General features: G+C 46.7%; 1 protein-coding gene across 1 annotated transcript in view; it reads left to right on the top strand.

The window, feature by feature from the left end:
• The window catches only part of dnah1 (dynein, axonemal, heavy chain 1), a 1,119,271-nt gene that overhangs the window by 687,234 nt on the left and 414,676 nt on the right, over positions 1-17,361 (top strand). Inside the window, exon 49 of the mRNA XM_072472076.1 lies at positions 11,194-11,329. Coding sequence (XP_072328177.1) covers positions 11,194-11,329 — 136 coding nt within the window. The remainder of the gene's footprint in view (positions 1-11,193; positions 11,330-17,361) is intronic.

The following is a 17,361-nucleotide window of genomic DNA, read 5'->3' as shown; positions in this document are numbered from 1 at the left end:
TTATACACAGCTCCGGTGGCATGTGTAGCCATGAATGGAATGTACTCGCAAAGTTTTGGGCTATGGAGAGGTACAAGATAGGGATGCCCACTGTCGCTGATGCTATTTGCTTTGGTAATTGAACCCTTGGCGATGGCCCTTAGGGGTCTGCAGAGTGGCAGGGGATTGTGAGAGGGAATAGGGAACATCGGGTATCACTATACGCAGTTGACCTGTTGTTTGTATCGGATCCGCTGGAGAGTATAGGTACAATCATGGGAATACTGGAGAGGTTTGGGGCCTTCTCAGAATACAGGTTGAATGTAGGGAAGAGCGAGATATTTCCGGTGAACGAGGTGGGGCTGAAGGCCATCTTAAAGGTGCTACCATTTAAGTTGGCTAGCGAGGGGTGCCGGTACTTAAGGATTTGGGTGACAAGGGAATGGGCCACGATGTACAAGTGGAACGTGACAATACTAGTGGAATAGATTAAAGGGGACTTTAAGGGATGGGACACACTGCGTCTGATATTGGCAGGGAGAGTGCAAATCATAAAAATCAATGTGTTACCAAGGTTCTTGTTTGTCTTTCAAGCCCTCCCAACCTTTCTCCCGAAGGCTTTCTTTTGTAAATTAGATGCAATAATCTTGGAGTTTTTATGGTCGGGTAAAGTCCTGAGGGTGAGGAGGGTCCTGCTACACAGGCAGAGACAGAAAGGGGGGTTGGCACTCCCAAAACTGCTACACTACTACTGGGCAGTAAATGTGGAGAAGGTGAGGCAGTGATGGGGGGAGGAGGGAGCAGAGTGGGTTAGGATAGAAGAGGAGTTCTTTAGGGGGTCTAGCCTGAGGACCTTGGTGATGGCCCCTCTATATTTTGCCCCGGGGAAGTACACAAAGAGCCCAGTGGTGCAATCGATGGTCGAGGTATGGACCCAACTGAAGAGGCACTTTAAATTGGAAGGGATGTCGGTATTGACACCATTTATGGGAACCATAGGTTTAAGCCAGGGGAGATAGATGAGATGTATAAAAGATGGAGGCGGGTGGGGCTGTAGAAGGTGAGGGACCTGTACCTGGAAGGGCAATTTGTGGGTTTAGATGAGCTATGGGAAAGGTTCGAGCTGCCAAGAGGGAGTGAGTTTAGGTACATGCTGGTACGAGACTTCATAAGAAAAAAGTGGAGTGTGTTTCCCAAGTTGCCAGGGTATACTCTGCTGGAGCAATTGTGTGAAAAGCTGATACGGTACTGGGAAGTGGTGTTTGGGACATTATCCAAAATTAAAGGGGTAGAGGTCAGGCCAAACCCAATGGTGGCGACCTTTGGGGTCTCGGAGTTGCCAGAGCTGGTTGAGGGAAAAAAAGGTCGACGTTATAGCTTTCGCTTCTAATTGCCTGGCGGAGGATTTTGTTAAATTGGAGGTTGGACACACCACCGAGAGTGGCAGCCTGGCTGGGGGACTTTTATGATTTTCTACATTTGGAAAAGATCAAATTTGAGTTGAGGGGGTCGTAGGGCGTATTCAAGGCACGGTGGGGCTTGTTTATGACAATGTTTGAAGAATTGTTCATCGCGGGGGGGGGGGGGGGGGGGGGGAATAATGGGTAAAGCGGGATAAAACTGTACAAACTGTAGGTTGTTGATTGTGTTGCTGTATTTGTTGCTGTTCTTGTTTATACATTTTTGGAATAAGATACATTTTTTAAAAAAGTAAAGTTTGAACAAAGAAATGTTCCATATACCCCAGGAAAAGGCAAAAATAGCTGGAAGTGGTCCCATATAAACAGCTTTTATTTGGAGGAAGTGAATGAACCAAAGCACATGTTATTCAATGGGAGAACATGTAGATAGACAACTTGGGATGATGGTAAATGGGGAATCTGTAAGCTTGTGTTCAGGAAGGTAAACAGAGAACCCTCACATTGTCCTGATAGAGGATGGAAGTGAAACCAGTTCTGTCGGGCAAAAGCTGGCTGGAACGATGGGTATCTACCTCGGCAGTCCTGTTTGTGGATCTTGGAAATTAAGTAGAAGCGGGCTGTACTGGGTTGGTGTAATATGAGGTTGGAGACCATGAAGCGATAATGGGAGATGATACTTCTTCAGACATCAACTGTTGATGATGATTCTGCTATTCCATTTACACCTCCTCTAGAACTATTTTTTGTTTATTTACTTTGCAAGATTAAAGCGCATGGAAAGAGCACCCTACTCAACCTATGCCTGTAACCCAGTAACCCCACTTAACCTTTGGACATTAAGGGCAATTTAGCATGGCCAATCCATCTAACCCGCACATCTTTGGACTGTGGGAGGAAATCGGAGGACCCAGAGGAAACCCAAGCAGACACGGGAGAACATGCAGACTCCGCACAAACAGTGGCCCAAGCCAGGAATCGAACCTGGGACCCTGGAGCTGTGAAGCAACTGTACTAACCACTGCTCTACTGTGCTGCGCAATTGTAGCAAATTGGCAGGCAGTAACTAGTGGAGTGCCATGGGGATCGGTGCTGGGACCCCAGCTATTCGCAATATATATTAATGATTTGGATGAGGTAACAAGATGTATCATTTCAAAGTTTGCAGATGATACCAAGTTGGGTGGGAGGGTGAATTGTGACGAGAATGCAGAGATCCTACAGCATGAACTGGACAGGTTGGGCGAGTGGGCAAATTAATGGCAGATGCAGTATAATTTGGATAAGTGTGAGGTTATTCACTTTCGAAGCAAAAATAGGAAGGAAGATTACTACCTGAATGGTTGTAAATTGGGAGAGGGGAGTGTGCAGCGGAACCTGAGTGTCCTTGTACACCAGTCGCTGAAGTTAAGCATGCAGGTGCAGCAGGCGGTAAGGAAGGCTAATGGTATGTTGGCCTTCATTGCGAGAGGTTTTGAGTTCAGAAGCAGGGATGTGTTGCTGTAATTATACAGAGTCTTGGTGAGGCCATACCTAGAATATTGTGTGCAGTTTTAGTCTCCTTTTCTGAGGAAGGATGTTCTTGCTCTCGAGGGAGTGCAGCGAAGGTTACCAGACTGATTCCAGGGATGGCGGGACTGTCATATGACTGTCACAGTCCGAGGATTCAGGATAAACCATTTCAGTGTAGCCATCTGGGATGGCCACTTCCAGAATACAAAATGGACGCTCACAAAGAAAATGTAGGGAACTGTGGACAATGTTAGGAAAACAAGCAGGCACAGAGCCTGTATGCAAATTGGAGAAACCGCTCCCAGACGGAATTGAAACTATAGGTCAATTAGCATATTGATGGCCCATCTCCGGGAACAAAGGAAAGACACTCAAGCTACCGATACTGTTTCAGACATCCCGGCGCCAGTTCCCCAACCGAAAGCACAAACCAAGCAAGGCCAACGGCCACCAAAGACATGCCCAGCCATCAGGGCACCCACCCCTTTATTGGTCAAGATCAATACCAGTGATCGAGAAGCGGCCCAATTAATTGGGGCCAAGTTTAAGGCCTGCCTAAAAGCGCGCGAAGCCCCTTGGGGTATAAGAAGGAACTCCCATGAGAGAATCGCTCTCTTAGATTTGGCTCTCAAAAGCGGAGAGACCCATCTACCAGCTGCACCAGAAGCAAGTAAGTCCAAGGTCAACGCTCGCTACCAGACAGGCGACCTTAGCTGTTCTCCTGTCCCACTTCGAATCCAACAACCTCAGATCTGAACAACGGCCATTGTTCCTCTGACTGAGTGGGCACCCGAAGCTAAGTTTAGGTGTTAGCATTAGAGATAGTTTAGTTTGTAGTACTTTGTGCATGAGTAGATATTACTGTGTGTGTAAATAAATAGTATTGACTTTGAACTAACTAACTGGTGTAGTGGCTCTTTGATCAGTATTCGGGTTTGAACTTTGTGGCAGTATTGAGAGATACCTGGCGACTCTAAAGCAAACATAATTAGGATTAAGGAAGGCGACCATATTTTTTTTTTTAATAAATATTTTATTGAAAATTTTTGGTCAACCAACCCAGTACATTGTGCATCCTTTTCACAATATTATAACAACACAAATAACAATGACCTATTTTATAAACAAACAAAAAAAATGAATAAATAATAAATTAAAAAAATGAAAACTAACCCTAATTGGCAACTGCCTTATCACAAGTAACACTCTCCAAAAATATAATTTAACAGTCCAATATATAATTATCTGTAGCAACGACCTATACATACTATACAGTATATATTAACAACCCTGAGAGTCCTTCTGGTTCCTCCTCCCCCCCCCCACCGACCCCCCGATCCTGGGCTGCTGCTGCTGCCTTCTTTTTTCCATTCCATCTATCTTTCTGCGAGGTATTCGACGAACGGTTGCCACCGCCTGGTGAACCCTTGAGCCGACCCCCTTAGAACGAACTTAATCCGCTCTAGCTTTATAAACCCTGCCATGTCATTTATCCAGGTCTCCATCCCCGGGGGCTTGGCTTCTTTCCACATTAACAATATCCTGCGCCGGGCTACTAGGGACGCAAAGGCCAAAACATCGGCCTCTCTCGCCTCCTGCACTCCCGGCTCTTGTGCAACCCCAAATATAGCCAACCCCCAGCTTGGTTCGACCCGGACCCCCACTACCTTTGAAAGCACCTTTGTCACAAACCCCATCCAAAACCCCTGTAGTGCCGGGCATGACCAAAACATATGGGTATGATTCGCTGGGCTTCTCGAGCACCTCGCACACCTATCCTCCACCCCAAAAAATTTACTGAGCCGTGCTCCAGTCATATGCGCCCTGTGTAATACCTTAAACTGAATCAGGCTTAGCCTGGCACACGAGGACGACGAGTTTACCCTGTTTAGGGCATCTGCCCACAGCTCCTCCTCGATCTCCTCCCCCAGCTCTTCTTCCCATTTCCCTTTTAGTTCATCTACCATAGTCTCCCCTTCGTCCCTCATTTCCCTATATATATCTGACACCTTACCATCCCCCACCCATGTCTTTGAGATCACTCTGTCCTGCACCTCTTGTGTCGGGAGCTGCGGGAATTCCCTCACCTGTTGCCTCGCAAAAGCCCTCAGTTGCATATACCTGAATGCATTCCCTTGGGGCAACCCATATTTCTCGGTCAGCACTCCCAGACTCGCGAACTTCCCATCCACAAACAGATCTTTCAGTTGTGTTATTCCTGCTCTTTGCCACATTCCATATCCCCCATCCATTCCCCCCGGGGCAAACCTATGGTTGTTTCTTATCGGGGACCCCCCCAAGGCTCCAGTCTTTCCCCTATGCTGTCTCCACTGTCCCCAAATCTTCAGTGTAGCCACCACCACCGGGCTTGTGGTGTAGTTCCTCGGTGAGAACGGCAATGGGGCTGTCACAATAGCATGTAGGCTAGTCCCCCTACAGGACGCCCTCTCTAATCTATTCCACGCCGCTCCCTCCTCCTCTCCCATCCACTTACTCACCATTGAAATATTAGCGGCCCAATAATACTCACTTAGGCTCGGTAGTGCCAGCCCCCCCCTATCCCTGCTACGCTGTAAGAATCCCTTCCTCACTCTCGGGGTCTTCCCGGCCCACACAAAACCCATGATGCTCTTTTCAATCCTTTTAAAAAAAGCCTTCGTGATCACCACCGGGAGGCACTGAAACACAAAGAGGAATCTCGGGAGGACCACCATTTTAACCGCCTGCACCCTCCCTGCCTGTGACAGGGATACCATATCCCATCTCTTGAAATCCTCCTCCATTTGTTCCACCAACCGCGTTAAATTTAACCTATGCAATGTGCCCCAATTCTTGGCTATCTGGATCCCCAGGTAACGAAAGTCCCTTGTTACCTTCCTCAACGGTAGGTCCTCTATTTTTCTACTCTGCTCCCCTGGATGCACCACAAACAACTCACTTTTCCCCATGTTCAATTTATACCCTGAAAAATCCCCAAACTCCCCAAATATCCGCATTATTTCTGGCATCCCCTCCGCCGGGTCTGCCACGTATAGTAGCAAATCGTCCGCATACAAGGATACCCGGTGTTCTTCTCCTCCTCTAAGTACTCCCCTCCACTTCTTGGAACCCCTCAACGCTATCGCCAGGGGCTCAATCGCCAGTGCAAACAATAATGGGGACAGAGGGCATCCCTGCCTTGTCCCTCTATGGAGCCGAAAATATGCAGATCCCCGTCCATTCGTGACCACGCTGGCCATCGGGGCCCTATACAACAGCTGCACCCATCTAACATACCCCTCTCCAAAACCAAATCTCCTCAACACCTCCCACAAATAATCCCACTCCACTCTATCAAATGCTTTCTCGGCATCCATCGCCACTACTATCTCCGTTTCCCCCTCTGGTGGGGCCATCATCATTACCCCTAACAGCCTCCGTATATTCGTGTTCAGCTGTCTCCCCTTCACAAACCCAGTTTGGTCCTCGTGGACCACCCCCGGGACACATTCCTCTATTCTCATTGCCATTACCTTGGCCAGGATCTTGGCATCTACATTTAGGAGGGAAATAGGTCTATAGGACCCGCATTGTAGCGGGTCCTTTTCCTTCTTTAAGAGAAGCGATATCATTGCTTCAGACATAGTCGGGGGCAGTTGTCCCCTTTCCTTTGCCTCATTAAAGGTCCTCGTCAATACCGGGGCGAGCAAGTCCACATATTTTCTATAGAATTCGACTGGGAATCCATCCGGTCCCGGGGCCTTTCCCGCCTGCATGCTCCTAATTCCTTTCACCACTTCTACCTCGATCTGTGCTCCCAGTCCCACCCTTTCCTGCTCTTCCACCTTGGGAAATTCCAGCCGATCCAAGAAGCCCATCATTCTCTCCCTCCCATCCGGGGGTTGAGCTTCATATCATTTTTTATAAAATGTCTTGAACACTCCATTCACTCTCTCCGCTCCCCGCTCCATCTCTCCTTCCTCATCCCTCACTCCCCCTATTTCCCTCGCTGCTCCCCTTTTCCTCAATTGGTGTGCCAGCAACCTGCTCGCCTTCTCCCCATATTCGTACTGTACACCCTGTGCCTTCCTCCATTGTGCCTCTGCAGTGCCCGTAGTCAGCAAGTCAAATTCTACATGTAGCCTTTGCCTTTCCCTGTACAGTCCCTCCTCCGGTGCTTCCGCATATTGTCTGTCCACCCTCAAAAGTTCTTGCAGCAACCGCTCCCGTTCCTTACTCTCCTGCTTCCCTTTATGTGCCCTTATTGATATCAGCTCCCCTCTAACCACCGCCTTCAACGCCTCCCAGACCACTCCCACCTGGACCTCCCCATTATCATTGAGTTCCAAGTACTTTTCAATGCACCCCCTCACCCTTAGACACACACCCTCATCTGCCATTAGTCCCATGTCCATTCTCCAGGGTGGGCGCCCTCCTGTTTCCTCCCCTATCTCCAAGTCTACCCAGTGTGGAGCGTGATCCGAAATGGCTATAGCCGTATACTCCGTTCCCCTCACCTTCGGGATCAACGCCCTTCCTAGCACAAAAAAATCTATTCGCGAGTAGACTTTATGCACATAGGAGAAAAACGAGAACTCCTTACTCCTAGGTCTGCTAAATCTCAACGGGTCTACACCTCCCATCTGCTCCATAAAATCTTTAAGTACCTTGGCTGCTGCCGGCCTCCTTCCAGTCCTGGACTTCGACCTATCCAGCCCTGGTTCCAACACCGTATTAAAATCTCCCCCCATGATCAGCTTTCCCATCTCTAGGTCCGGAATGCGTCCTAGCATCCGCCTCATAAAATTGGCATCATCCCAGTTCGGGGCATATACGTTTACCAAAACCACCGTCTCCCCCTGTAGTTTGCCACTCACCATCACGTATCTGCCCCCGTTATCCGCCACTATAGTCTTTGCCTCGAACATTACCCGCTTCCCCACTAATATAGCCACCCCCCTGTTTTTCGCATCTAGCCCCGAATGGAACACCTGCCCCACCCATCCTTTGCGTAGCCTAACCTGGTCTATCAGTTTCAGGTGCGTTTCCTGTAACATAACCACATCTGCCTTAAGTTTCTTAAGGTGTACGAGTACCCGTGCCCTCTTTATCGGCCCGTTCAGCCCTCTCACGTTCCACGTGATCAGCCGGGTTGGGGGGCTTCCTACCCCCCCCCCCCCCCCCCCCTTGTCGATTAGCCATCCCCTTTTTCCAGCTCCTCACCCGGTTCCCACGCAGCTGCATCTCCCCCAGGCGGTGCCCCCCCGCCCATCCCCTCCCATACCAGCTCCCCCCTCTCCCCAGCAGCAGCAACCCAGTAATTCCCCCCTCCCACCCCCCCCGCTAGATCCCCCGCTAGCGTAATTACTCCCCCCATGTTGCTCCCAGAAGTCAGCAAACTCTGGCCGACCTCAGCTTCCCCCCGTGACCTAGGCTCGCACCCTGCGACGCCCCCTCCTTCCTGCTTCTCTATTCCCGCCATGATTATCATAGCGCGGGAACCAAGCCCGCGCTTCTCCCTTGGCCCCGCCCCCAATGGCCAACGCCCCATCTCCTCCACCTCCCCTCCCCCCCCCATCACCACCTGTGGAAGAAAGAAAAGTTACCACATCACAGGATTAGTACATAAAACTCCTCTTTCCCCCCTTTTTAACCCCCCTCTTCGCCCCCCACATTCGCCCCACCACTTTGTTCAAACGTTCTTTTTAATAACCCACTCATTCCAGTTTTTCTTCCACAATAAAAGTCCACGCTTCATCCGCCGTCTCAAAGTAGTGGTGCCTCCCTCGATATGTGACCCACAGTCTTGCCGGTTGCAGCATTCCAAATTTTATCTTCTTTTTATGAAGCACCACCTTGGCCCGATTAAAGCTCGCCCTCCTTCTCGCCACCTCCGCACTCCAGTCTTGATAAACGTGGATCACCGCGTTCTCCCATTTACTGCTCCGAGTTTTCTTTGCCCATCTAAGGACCATTTCTCTATCCTTAAAACGGAGGAATCTCACCACTATGGCTCTGGGAATTTCTCCTGCTCTCGGTCCTCGCGCCATCACTCGGTATGCTCCCTCCACCTCCAACGGACCCGCCGGGGCCTCCGCTCCCATTAACGAGTGCAGCATCGTGCTCACATATGCCCCGACGTCCGCTCCCTCCACACCTTCAGGAAGACCAAGAATCCTCAGGTTGTTCCTCCTTGCGTTGTTCTCCAGTGCCTCCAACCTTTCCACACATCGTTTCTGATGTGCCTCATGCGTCTCTGTCTTCACCACCAGGCCCTGTATGTCGTCCTCATTCTCGGCTGCCTTTGCCTTCATGACCCGAAGCTCCCGCTCCTGGGTCTTTTGTTCCTCCTTTAGCCCTTCGATCGCCTGTAGTATCGGGGCCAACAGCTCTTTCTTCATTTCCTTTTTTATCTCTTCCACGCAGCATTTCAAGAACTCTTGTTGTTCAGGGCCCCATGTTAAACTGCCACCTTCCGACGCCATCTTGGTTTTTGCTTGCCTTCCTTGCCGTTGTTCTAAAGGATCCACTGCAATCCGGCCACTTTCTCCTCCTTTTTTCATCCGTATCCAGGGGGGATTCCCTTCTGGTTTACTGCACAGTGTTTTTAGCCATCAAAATTGCCGTTGGGGCTCCTATCAAGAGCCCAAAAGTCTGTTTCACCGGGAGCTGCCGAAACGTGCGACTCAGCTGGTCATCGCCGCACCCGGAAGTCAGAAGGCGACCATATTGACCGCCATATTCATAACCAGAGAAACAGAACAACATCGTACAGAGATGAGGAGACATTTCTTCACCCAAAAAGTGGTGAGCCTGTGGAATTCATTACCACAGGAAGTACTTGATGCTCAAACAATGAATATATTCAAGAGACGGCTGAATATAACACTTGGGGCAAATGGGATCAAAGGCTATGGGGAGAAAGCAGGATTAGGCCATTGAGTTCGATGGTCAGCCATGATAGTGATAAATGGCCGAGCAGACTCGAAGGGCCAAATGGCCTCCTCCTACACCTATCTTCTATGTATCTTCTATGTACTTGACTCTATCATCTGCTTTTGCCTAGAAACATCATCCCTTTGTTATTTTATCTCTCCTGCCTCCACCTTAACACAGACCTTCCTTTTTATTCAACTCACCCATTTCCCTGCCTCTGTAGTATTTTAAAACCTGTACATAACTTTTTCCAGTATAGTTATGAAAGATCATGACCTGAGATGCTAAGTCTGTTTCTCTCTCCACAAATTCTGCCTGATTTACTGAGTATTTCCAGCATTTTATGTTTTCATTTAAGATTTTCAACAGACAGTATATAGAGATGGTAGTCTATTTATCTGTTATCTCCTCCAGTAAATGCTCTCACACCTCAACTATAGTAGTAAATAAGAATCTGCTGAATACACAACTGTGCTCCAATTTGACTACTACTTTCATTGTTGTGGAATTAGAACATGTCATGCATCCTACTACTTTTTTTTTAAAAGCTACGTTTTTAATCCTCTGTTTTTTTTGTTCTCTATGCACAGATCATCAAGCTGTGAGATTCAGGTTTTTGTTTTGTTGCTCTTTAACAGAGAGACAAAGCAAAGCATGATTGCAGCAAGAGGGCTAGCTGAGTAATGAAAGAATTCTATTACAATGATACTGTTGGGGCAGCACGGTGGCACAGTGGTTGTCAGTGCTGCCTACGCCACTGAGGACCCGGGACCGATCCTGGCCCCGGGGGGGTCACTGTCCGTGTGGAGTTTGCACATTCTTCCCGTGTCTGTGGGTTTCACTCCCACAATCCAAAGATGTGCAGGGTAGGTGAATTGACCTCACTTAATTGGACAAAAAGAATTGGATACTCTAAATTTATAAAAAAAACAATGATACTGTTGAAGTAATTGGGACAGCACTGCATTAATATTGTTCCTTAACTCTTCCTTGAATACATGTGAGAATGTTTTTCTGAGGCAGAAGCATTAGATCAAAAATCACATGATGGGCTCTCAGCAAGTTAGGGCTATAAACGGAGCCCATAGTTGTGAAGTAACCTGGATTATGCTCTCACACCTGAATGGTACTAGTCAACATTTAAGCCCATGCTAAGCAGAACACTTATCTATTAACGTCCTGAATTTGCTCTTCCTATATTTCAACTGAAGTGGGTTTCAGAGTATTTACTGTTGTATGCCTCCACGCCCTGAATTTATGTAAAGTAATTTGAAAGTGAAATTATGTATGTGCCAACTTGCCAATGTGAGAAATTAAAAGATCTTTTTTGTTGTGATTTTTTTTAAAAAATCTACTTTTTTTCTGCTAGGGCTGAATTTGAATGTTTTCAAATTGAACTTGCCAAAAATTACGGACCAGCAGAATGGAGAGAAGACATCAAAGGGATTCTGATGAAAGCCGGAATACAGTACCAGCAGCTCACCTTCCTCTTTGTGGACACACAGGTATCTTTCTCAATGCCACAACCGTCAAAGGCGCATTCTTAACATGTGCAGTTGCAGTGCCTGTGATGTCACTGACAGCTTTGTCCCAGGCAGCTTCCTGCATCAAAAATAGTGCAGAGCAAAGAGAGAAGAAAACACATAATATTGTTCTCTCTCTGTCTCAGTCCCTACTTCCTTCCACCCTGGTTGTCTGCCTCCTGCACTGCCTGCTTTCTGCCACTGTTCTCTCCTGCTTTCCAACAGCGCATTCTCACTTCTCATTTCATCCTGCTCTCTTTGCCGATCCCTCCTGTTTTGAGCTTCCTCCCACTCTTTTCGTCACTTCCTTCCACTCCCTCCTGCTCTCTTCGCCGTTTCCTTCACTGCTGCATCCCACTTCCTACATTCTCCCTCCCATTTCCTGTTCCCCTATTTTTCTCTCCTGCTTCCTACGTCCTCGACCACTCCCCTCGCTGCTTCCTCCCTGACACGTTGCCACATCTCCCCCTGCTGCTCCCTCCCACATCCTCATTTCTTGGCCAATTCCTATGTTAAGTAATGGGTTAAGAGACATTCCAATTAGTTGTCTCATTTATATTAAGTATCCAATAATTGACACTGATGTTGTTCCTTTGGTTAAGAAGGGTAGCAAGGATAATCCAGGGAACTACAGGCCGGTGAGCCTTATGTCAGTGGTAGGGAAATTACTGGAGAGAATTCTTTGAGACAGGATCTACTGCCATTTGGAAGCAAATGGACGTATTAGTGAGAGGCAGCAGAGTTTTGTGAAGGGGAGGTTGTGTCTCACTAACTTGATAGAGTTTTTGAAGAGGTCACAAAGATGATTGATGCAGGTAGGGCAGTGGATGTTGTCTATATGGACTTCAGTAAGGCCTTTGACAAGGTCCCTCATGGTAGACTAGTACAAAAGGTGAAGTCACACGGGATCAGGGGTGAGCTGGCAAGGTGGATACAGAACTGGCTAGGTCATAGAAGGCAGAGAGTAACAATGGAAGGATGCTTTTGTAATTGGAGGGCTGTGACTAGTGGTGTTCCGCAGGGATCAGTGCTGGGACCGTTGCTGTTTGTAGTATATATAAATGATTTGGAGCAAAATGTAACTGGTCTGATTAGTAAGTTTGCAGACGACACAAAGGTTGGTAGAATTGCAGATAGCGATGAGGACTGTCAGAGGATACAACAGGATTTAGATTGTTTGGAGACTTGGGCGGAGAGATGGCAGATGGAGTTTAATCCAGACAAATGTGAGGTAATGCATTTTGGAAGGTCTAATGCAGATAGGGAATATACAGTGAATGGTAGAACCCTCAAGAGTACTGAAAGTCAGAGAGATCTAGCTGTACAGATCCACAGGTCACTGAAAGGGGCAACACAGGTGGAGAAGGCAGTCAAGAAGGCATACAGCATGCTTGCCTTCATTGGCTGGGGCATTGAGTATAAGAATTGGCAAGTCATGTTGCAGCTGTATAGAGCCTTAGTTAGGCCACACTTGAAGTATAGTGTTCAATTCTGGTCGCCACACTACCAGAAGGATGTGGAGGCTTTAGAGAGGGTGCAGAAAAGATTTACCAGAATGTTGCCTGGTATGGAGGGCATTAGCTATGAGGAGCGGTTGAATAAACTCGGTTTGTTCTCACTGGAACGACGGAGGTTGAGGGGCGACCTGATAGAGGTCTACAAAATTATGAGGGGCATAGACAGAGTGGATAGTCAGAGGCTTTTCCCCAGGGTTAGAGGGGTCAATTACTAGGGGGTATAGGTTTAAGGTGCGAGGGGCAAGGTTTAGAGTAGATGTACGAGGCAAGTTTTTTTACACAGAGGGTGGTGGGTGCCTGGAACCCGCTGCCGGAGGAGGTGGTGGAAGCAGGAATGATAGTGACATTTAAGGGGCATCTTGACAAATACATGCATAGGATGGGAAAAGTGGGATACAGACACAGGAAGTGTAGAAGATTGTAGTTTAGTCAGGCGGCATGGTCGGCATGGGCTTGGAGGGCCGAAGGGCCTGTTCCTGTGCTGTACTTTTCTTTGTGCTTTGTTCTTTGATATGTAAAGGGGCTTCAGGTGGCCTTTGTGTGAGGTGATGTTATGTTAGAGTTTTGTGCAGAGTCTGTTGAAGTAAATTAAAGGTGTTTTGTGGAAAAGGAGCAGAACCTTTGACTCTTTATACAGCAGCAGCTAAACGTATAACAAATGGTAGCAAAGGACGATTGCTGTGCAAATGTGAAGGGTTGAAAGATACAACTTTTCCAGACCAAACCAAGGAGTGAGTGAGAAGAAAAAATAAGCCAAAGGTATATGGCTGAACCTAGGATAAAGATGGCTGGATATGACTTATTTTCTGAAAGGGGATCGTACGACCAATGGAGAAGTGCAGTAGTTATGTGGACTAAGGTAACTGCCTTGGGAAAGAGAAAACAAGGTATGGCTTTGGCTCTTTCTCTCCCTTATGACAGTAAAATCCAGAGCAAAGTGTTTCCTGAGCTGGAATTGGAAAAGTTAGACTCAGAAGAAGGTCTGCAGACTCTATTACGTTATATGGATAGAATTTATAAAGATGACTTGTTAAGTGCGTATGAAGCATGGTCGGATTTTGATAGGTTCCGGAAAATAGAGGATTTCGCCATTGAAGACTATATAATGGAATTTAGCAGACTATATAAAAGGCTGCAGAAACACAACCTGGAATTTCCACAGTCTGTGTTGGCCTTTAAATTACTTGACTGTGCTAGAGAGAGCAACATGGATAGGCTCCTGGTTTTGACAGGAGTTCAGTTTGCAGATAAGGGTACCTTATTCGATCAGATGACAGAAGCTTTAAAAAAGTTTCTGGGGAAACATTTGATTCCGATGGCTCTGATGACCCAAATAGGTCAGCCTGTAATAAAGCAGAATATGGAAGGTACACTACTAACAGGATGGCGAAATTGTACGGCTACAAACAGGTTCCAAGACAATAGAAGGACATCGGGACCCGGAAATTATGAAGACAGAAACCCAGTTAGAACCTATGATAGGAAGATGAACCCCAGAAATGCACGGGGCATGATAAATCGATGTTTTCGATGTGACTCTCAATACCATTATGCTTTCACGTTATAAGAGTGTTTGAAACGACACATGACATGGAAGAGTCAGGAGAGGAAAAAGATAGTGACCAGAAAGAAGGCATTGTCCGATTAACAAGCAGTTTTACGCCGGTAATGAGGGTGTTGGTTGCAGAATCCTTCAATTGTGCTGTATTGGACAGTGGCTGCACATCTACTGTGTGTGGAATTGACTGGTTAAAATGTTACCTGGACTCCTTGAATGCTGAAAATCGTAACAAGGTTAAGGAATTTGGAAGTACCACAAGTTTCAGGTTTGGGGATGATAACACTCTGAAGTCGCTGAAAAGAGTGGTGATCCCTTGAAATATTGCCGGAGTGAATAATTTCATTAGCACGGATGTTGTATCAAGTGAGATATCTTTGCTTCTGAGCAAACCGTTGATGAAGAAAGCACACATGAAACTGGATATGGAACAGGATAAGGCAACAGTTTTTGGAAAGACGGTGGACTTACAATTTACACAGTCGGGACACTATTGTATTCCATTACTGACAAATAATATTTCAAGTAGAGTTTTTAAGGATGTGTTAATGGCAGTTGAAAATGGGATTTTAGCTGATAAAAAGCTTGTTGTATTAAAACTGCATAGGCAATTTGCGCATCCGTCTCCTCGGAGGCTGAAAAATGTATTAAAGGATATAGGGGTACGGGATGAAGACTATACTAAGCTAATAGAGCAGGTTAGTGATCGCTGTGAAGTTTGTGGGAAGTACAGAAGGACACCAGCACGGGCGGTAGTAACCCTACCTTTGGCCAGGGATTTTAACAACATTGTGGCCATGGACCTGAAGATCTGGGATAAAGCCAATAATATATTTATTTTGCATTTTGTAGATTTAGCAACCGGATTTAGTCAATCAACGATTGTACGAAGTAAAGAAAAGAGAGTAATTCTGGATCAAATCGTGGAAAAATGGATAGGGACAGGAATGGGCCCACCAGCAAAATTCCTTACGGACAATGAACATAAGAACATAAGAACTAGGAGCAGGAGTAGGCCATCTGGCCCCTCGAGCCTGCTCCGCCATTCAATGAGATCATGGCTGATCTTTTGTGGACTCAGCTCCACTTTCCGGCCCGAACACCATAACCCTTAATCCTTTTATTCTTCAAAAAACTATCTATCTTTATCTAAAAAACATTAAATGAAGGAGCCTCAACTGCTTCACTGGACAAGGAATTCCATAGAATCACAACCCTTTGGGTGAAGAAGTTCCTCCTAAACTCAGTCCTAAGTCTACTTCCCCTTATTTTGAGGCTATGCCCCCTAGTTCTGCTTTCACCCGCCAGTGGAAACAACCTGCCCACATCTATCCTATCTATTCCCTTCATAATTTTATACGTTTCTATAAGATCCCCCTCATCCTTCTGAATACCAACGAGCACAGTCCCAGTCTACTCAACCTCTCCTCGTAATCCAACCCCTTCACTGTGGGATTAACGTAGTGAATCTCCTCTGCACACCCTCCAGTGCCAGTACATCCTTTGTCAGGTAAGGAGACCAAAACTGAACACAATACTCCAGGTGTGGCCTCACTAACACCTTATACAATTGCAGCATAATCTCCCTAGTCTTAAACTCCATCCCTCTAGCAATGAAGGACAAAATTCCATTCGCCTTCTTAATGACCTGTTGCACCTGTAAACCAACTTTTGCGACTCATGCACTAGCACACCCAGGTCTCTCTGCACAGCAGCATGTTTTAATATTTTATCATTTAAATAATAATCCCTTTTGCTGTTATTCCTACCAAAATGGATGACCTCACATTTGTCAACATTGTATTCCATCTGCCAGATCCTAGCTCATTAACTTAATCGATCCAAATCCCTCTGCAGACTTCCGGTTTCCTCTGCACCTTTTGCTTTACCACTCATCTTAGTGTCGTCTGCAAACTTGGACACATTCCCCTTGGTCCCCAACTCCAAATCATCTATTAAATTGTGAACAATTATGGGCCCAACACTGATCCCTGAGGGACACCACTAGCTATTGATTGTCAACCAGAGAAACGCCCATTAATTCCCACTCTTTGCTTTCGATTAATTTACCAATCCTCTTTCCATGCTACTACTTTACCCTTAATGCCATGCATCTTTATCTTATGCAGCAACCTTTTGTGTGGCACCTTGTCAAAGGCTTTCTGGAAATCCAGATATACCGCATCCATTGGCTCCCCGTTATCTACCGCACTGGTAATGTCCTCAAAAAATTCCACTAAATTAGTTAGGCACGACCTGCCCTTTATGAATCCATGCTGCGTCTGCCCAATGGGCCAATTTCCACCCAGATGCCTCGCTTGATGATAGATTCCAGCATCTTCCCTAGTACCGAAGTTAAGCTCACTGGCCTAAAATTACCCGCTTTCTGCCTACCTCCTTTTTTAAACAGTGGTGTCATGTTTGCTATTTTCCAATCCGCCGGGACCACCCCAGAGTCTAGTGAATTTTGGTAAATTATCACTAGTGCATTTGCAATTTCCCTAGCCATCTCTTTTAGCACTCTGGGATGCATTCCATCAGGGCCAGGAGACTTGTCTACCTTTAGCCCCATTAGCTTGCCCATCACTACCTCCTTAGTGATAACAATCATCTCAAGGTCCTCACCTGTCATAGCCTCATTTCTATCAGTCACTGGGATGTTATTTGTGTCTTCCACCGTGAAGACCGACCCAAAAAACCTGTTCAGTTCCTCAGCGATTTCCTCATCTCCCATTATTAAATCGCCCTTCTCATCCTCTAAAGGACCAATATTTACCTTAGCCACTCTTTTATGTTTTATATATTTGTAGAAACTTTTACTATCTGTTTTTATATTCTGAGCAAGTTTACTCTCATAATCTATCTTACTCTTCTTTATAGCTTTTTTAGTAGCTTTCTGTTGCCCCCTAAAGATTTCCCAGTCCTCTAGTCTCCCACTA

This window comes from Scyliorhinus torazame, chromosome 13 (assembly GCF_047496885.1).
Source record: "Scyliorhinus torazame isolate Kashiwa2021f chromosome 13, sScyTor2.1, whole genome shotgun sequence".
Taxonomy (NCBI): domain Eukaryota; kingdom Metazoa; phylum Chordata; class Chondrichthyes; order Carcharhiniformes; family Scyliorhinidae; genus Scyliorhinus; species Scyliorhinus torazame.
Note: the sequence above shows the minus strand (reverse complement) of the source record. Positions and strands in the feature narration are given on the sequence as shown.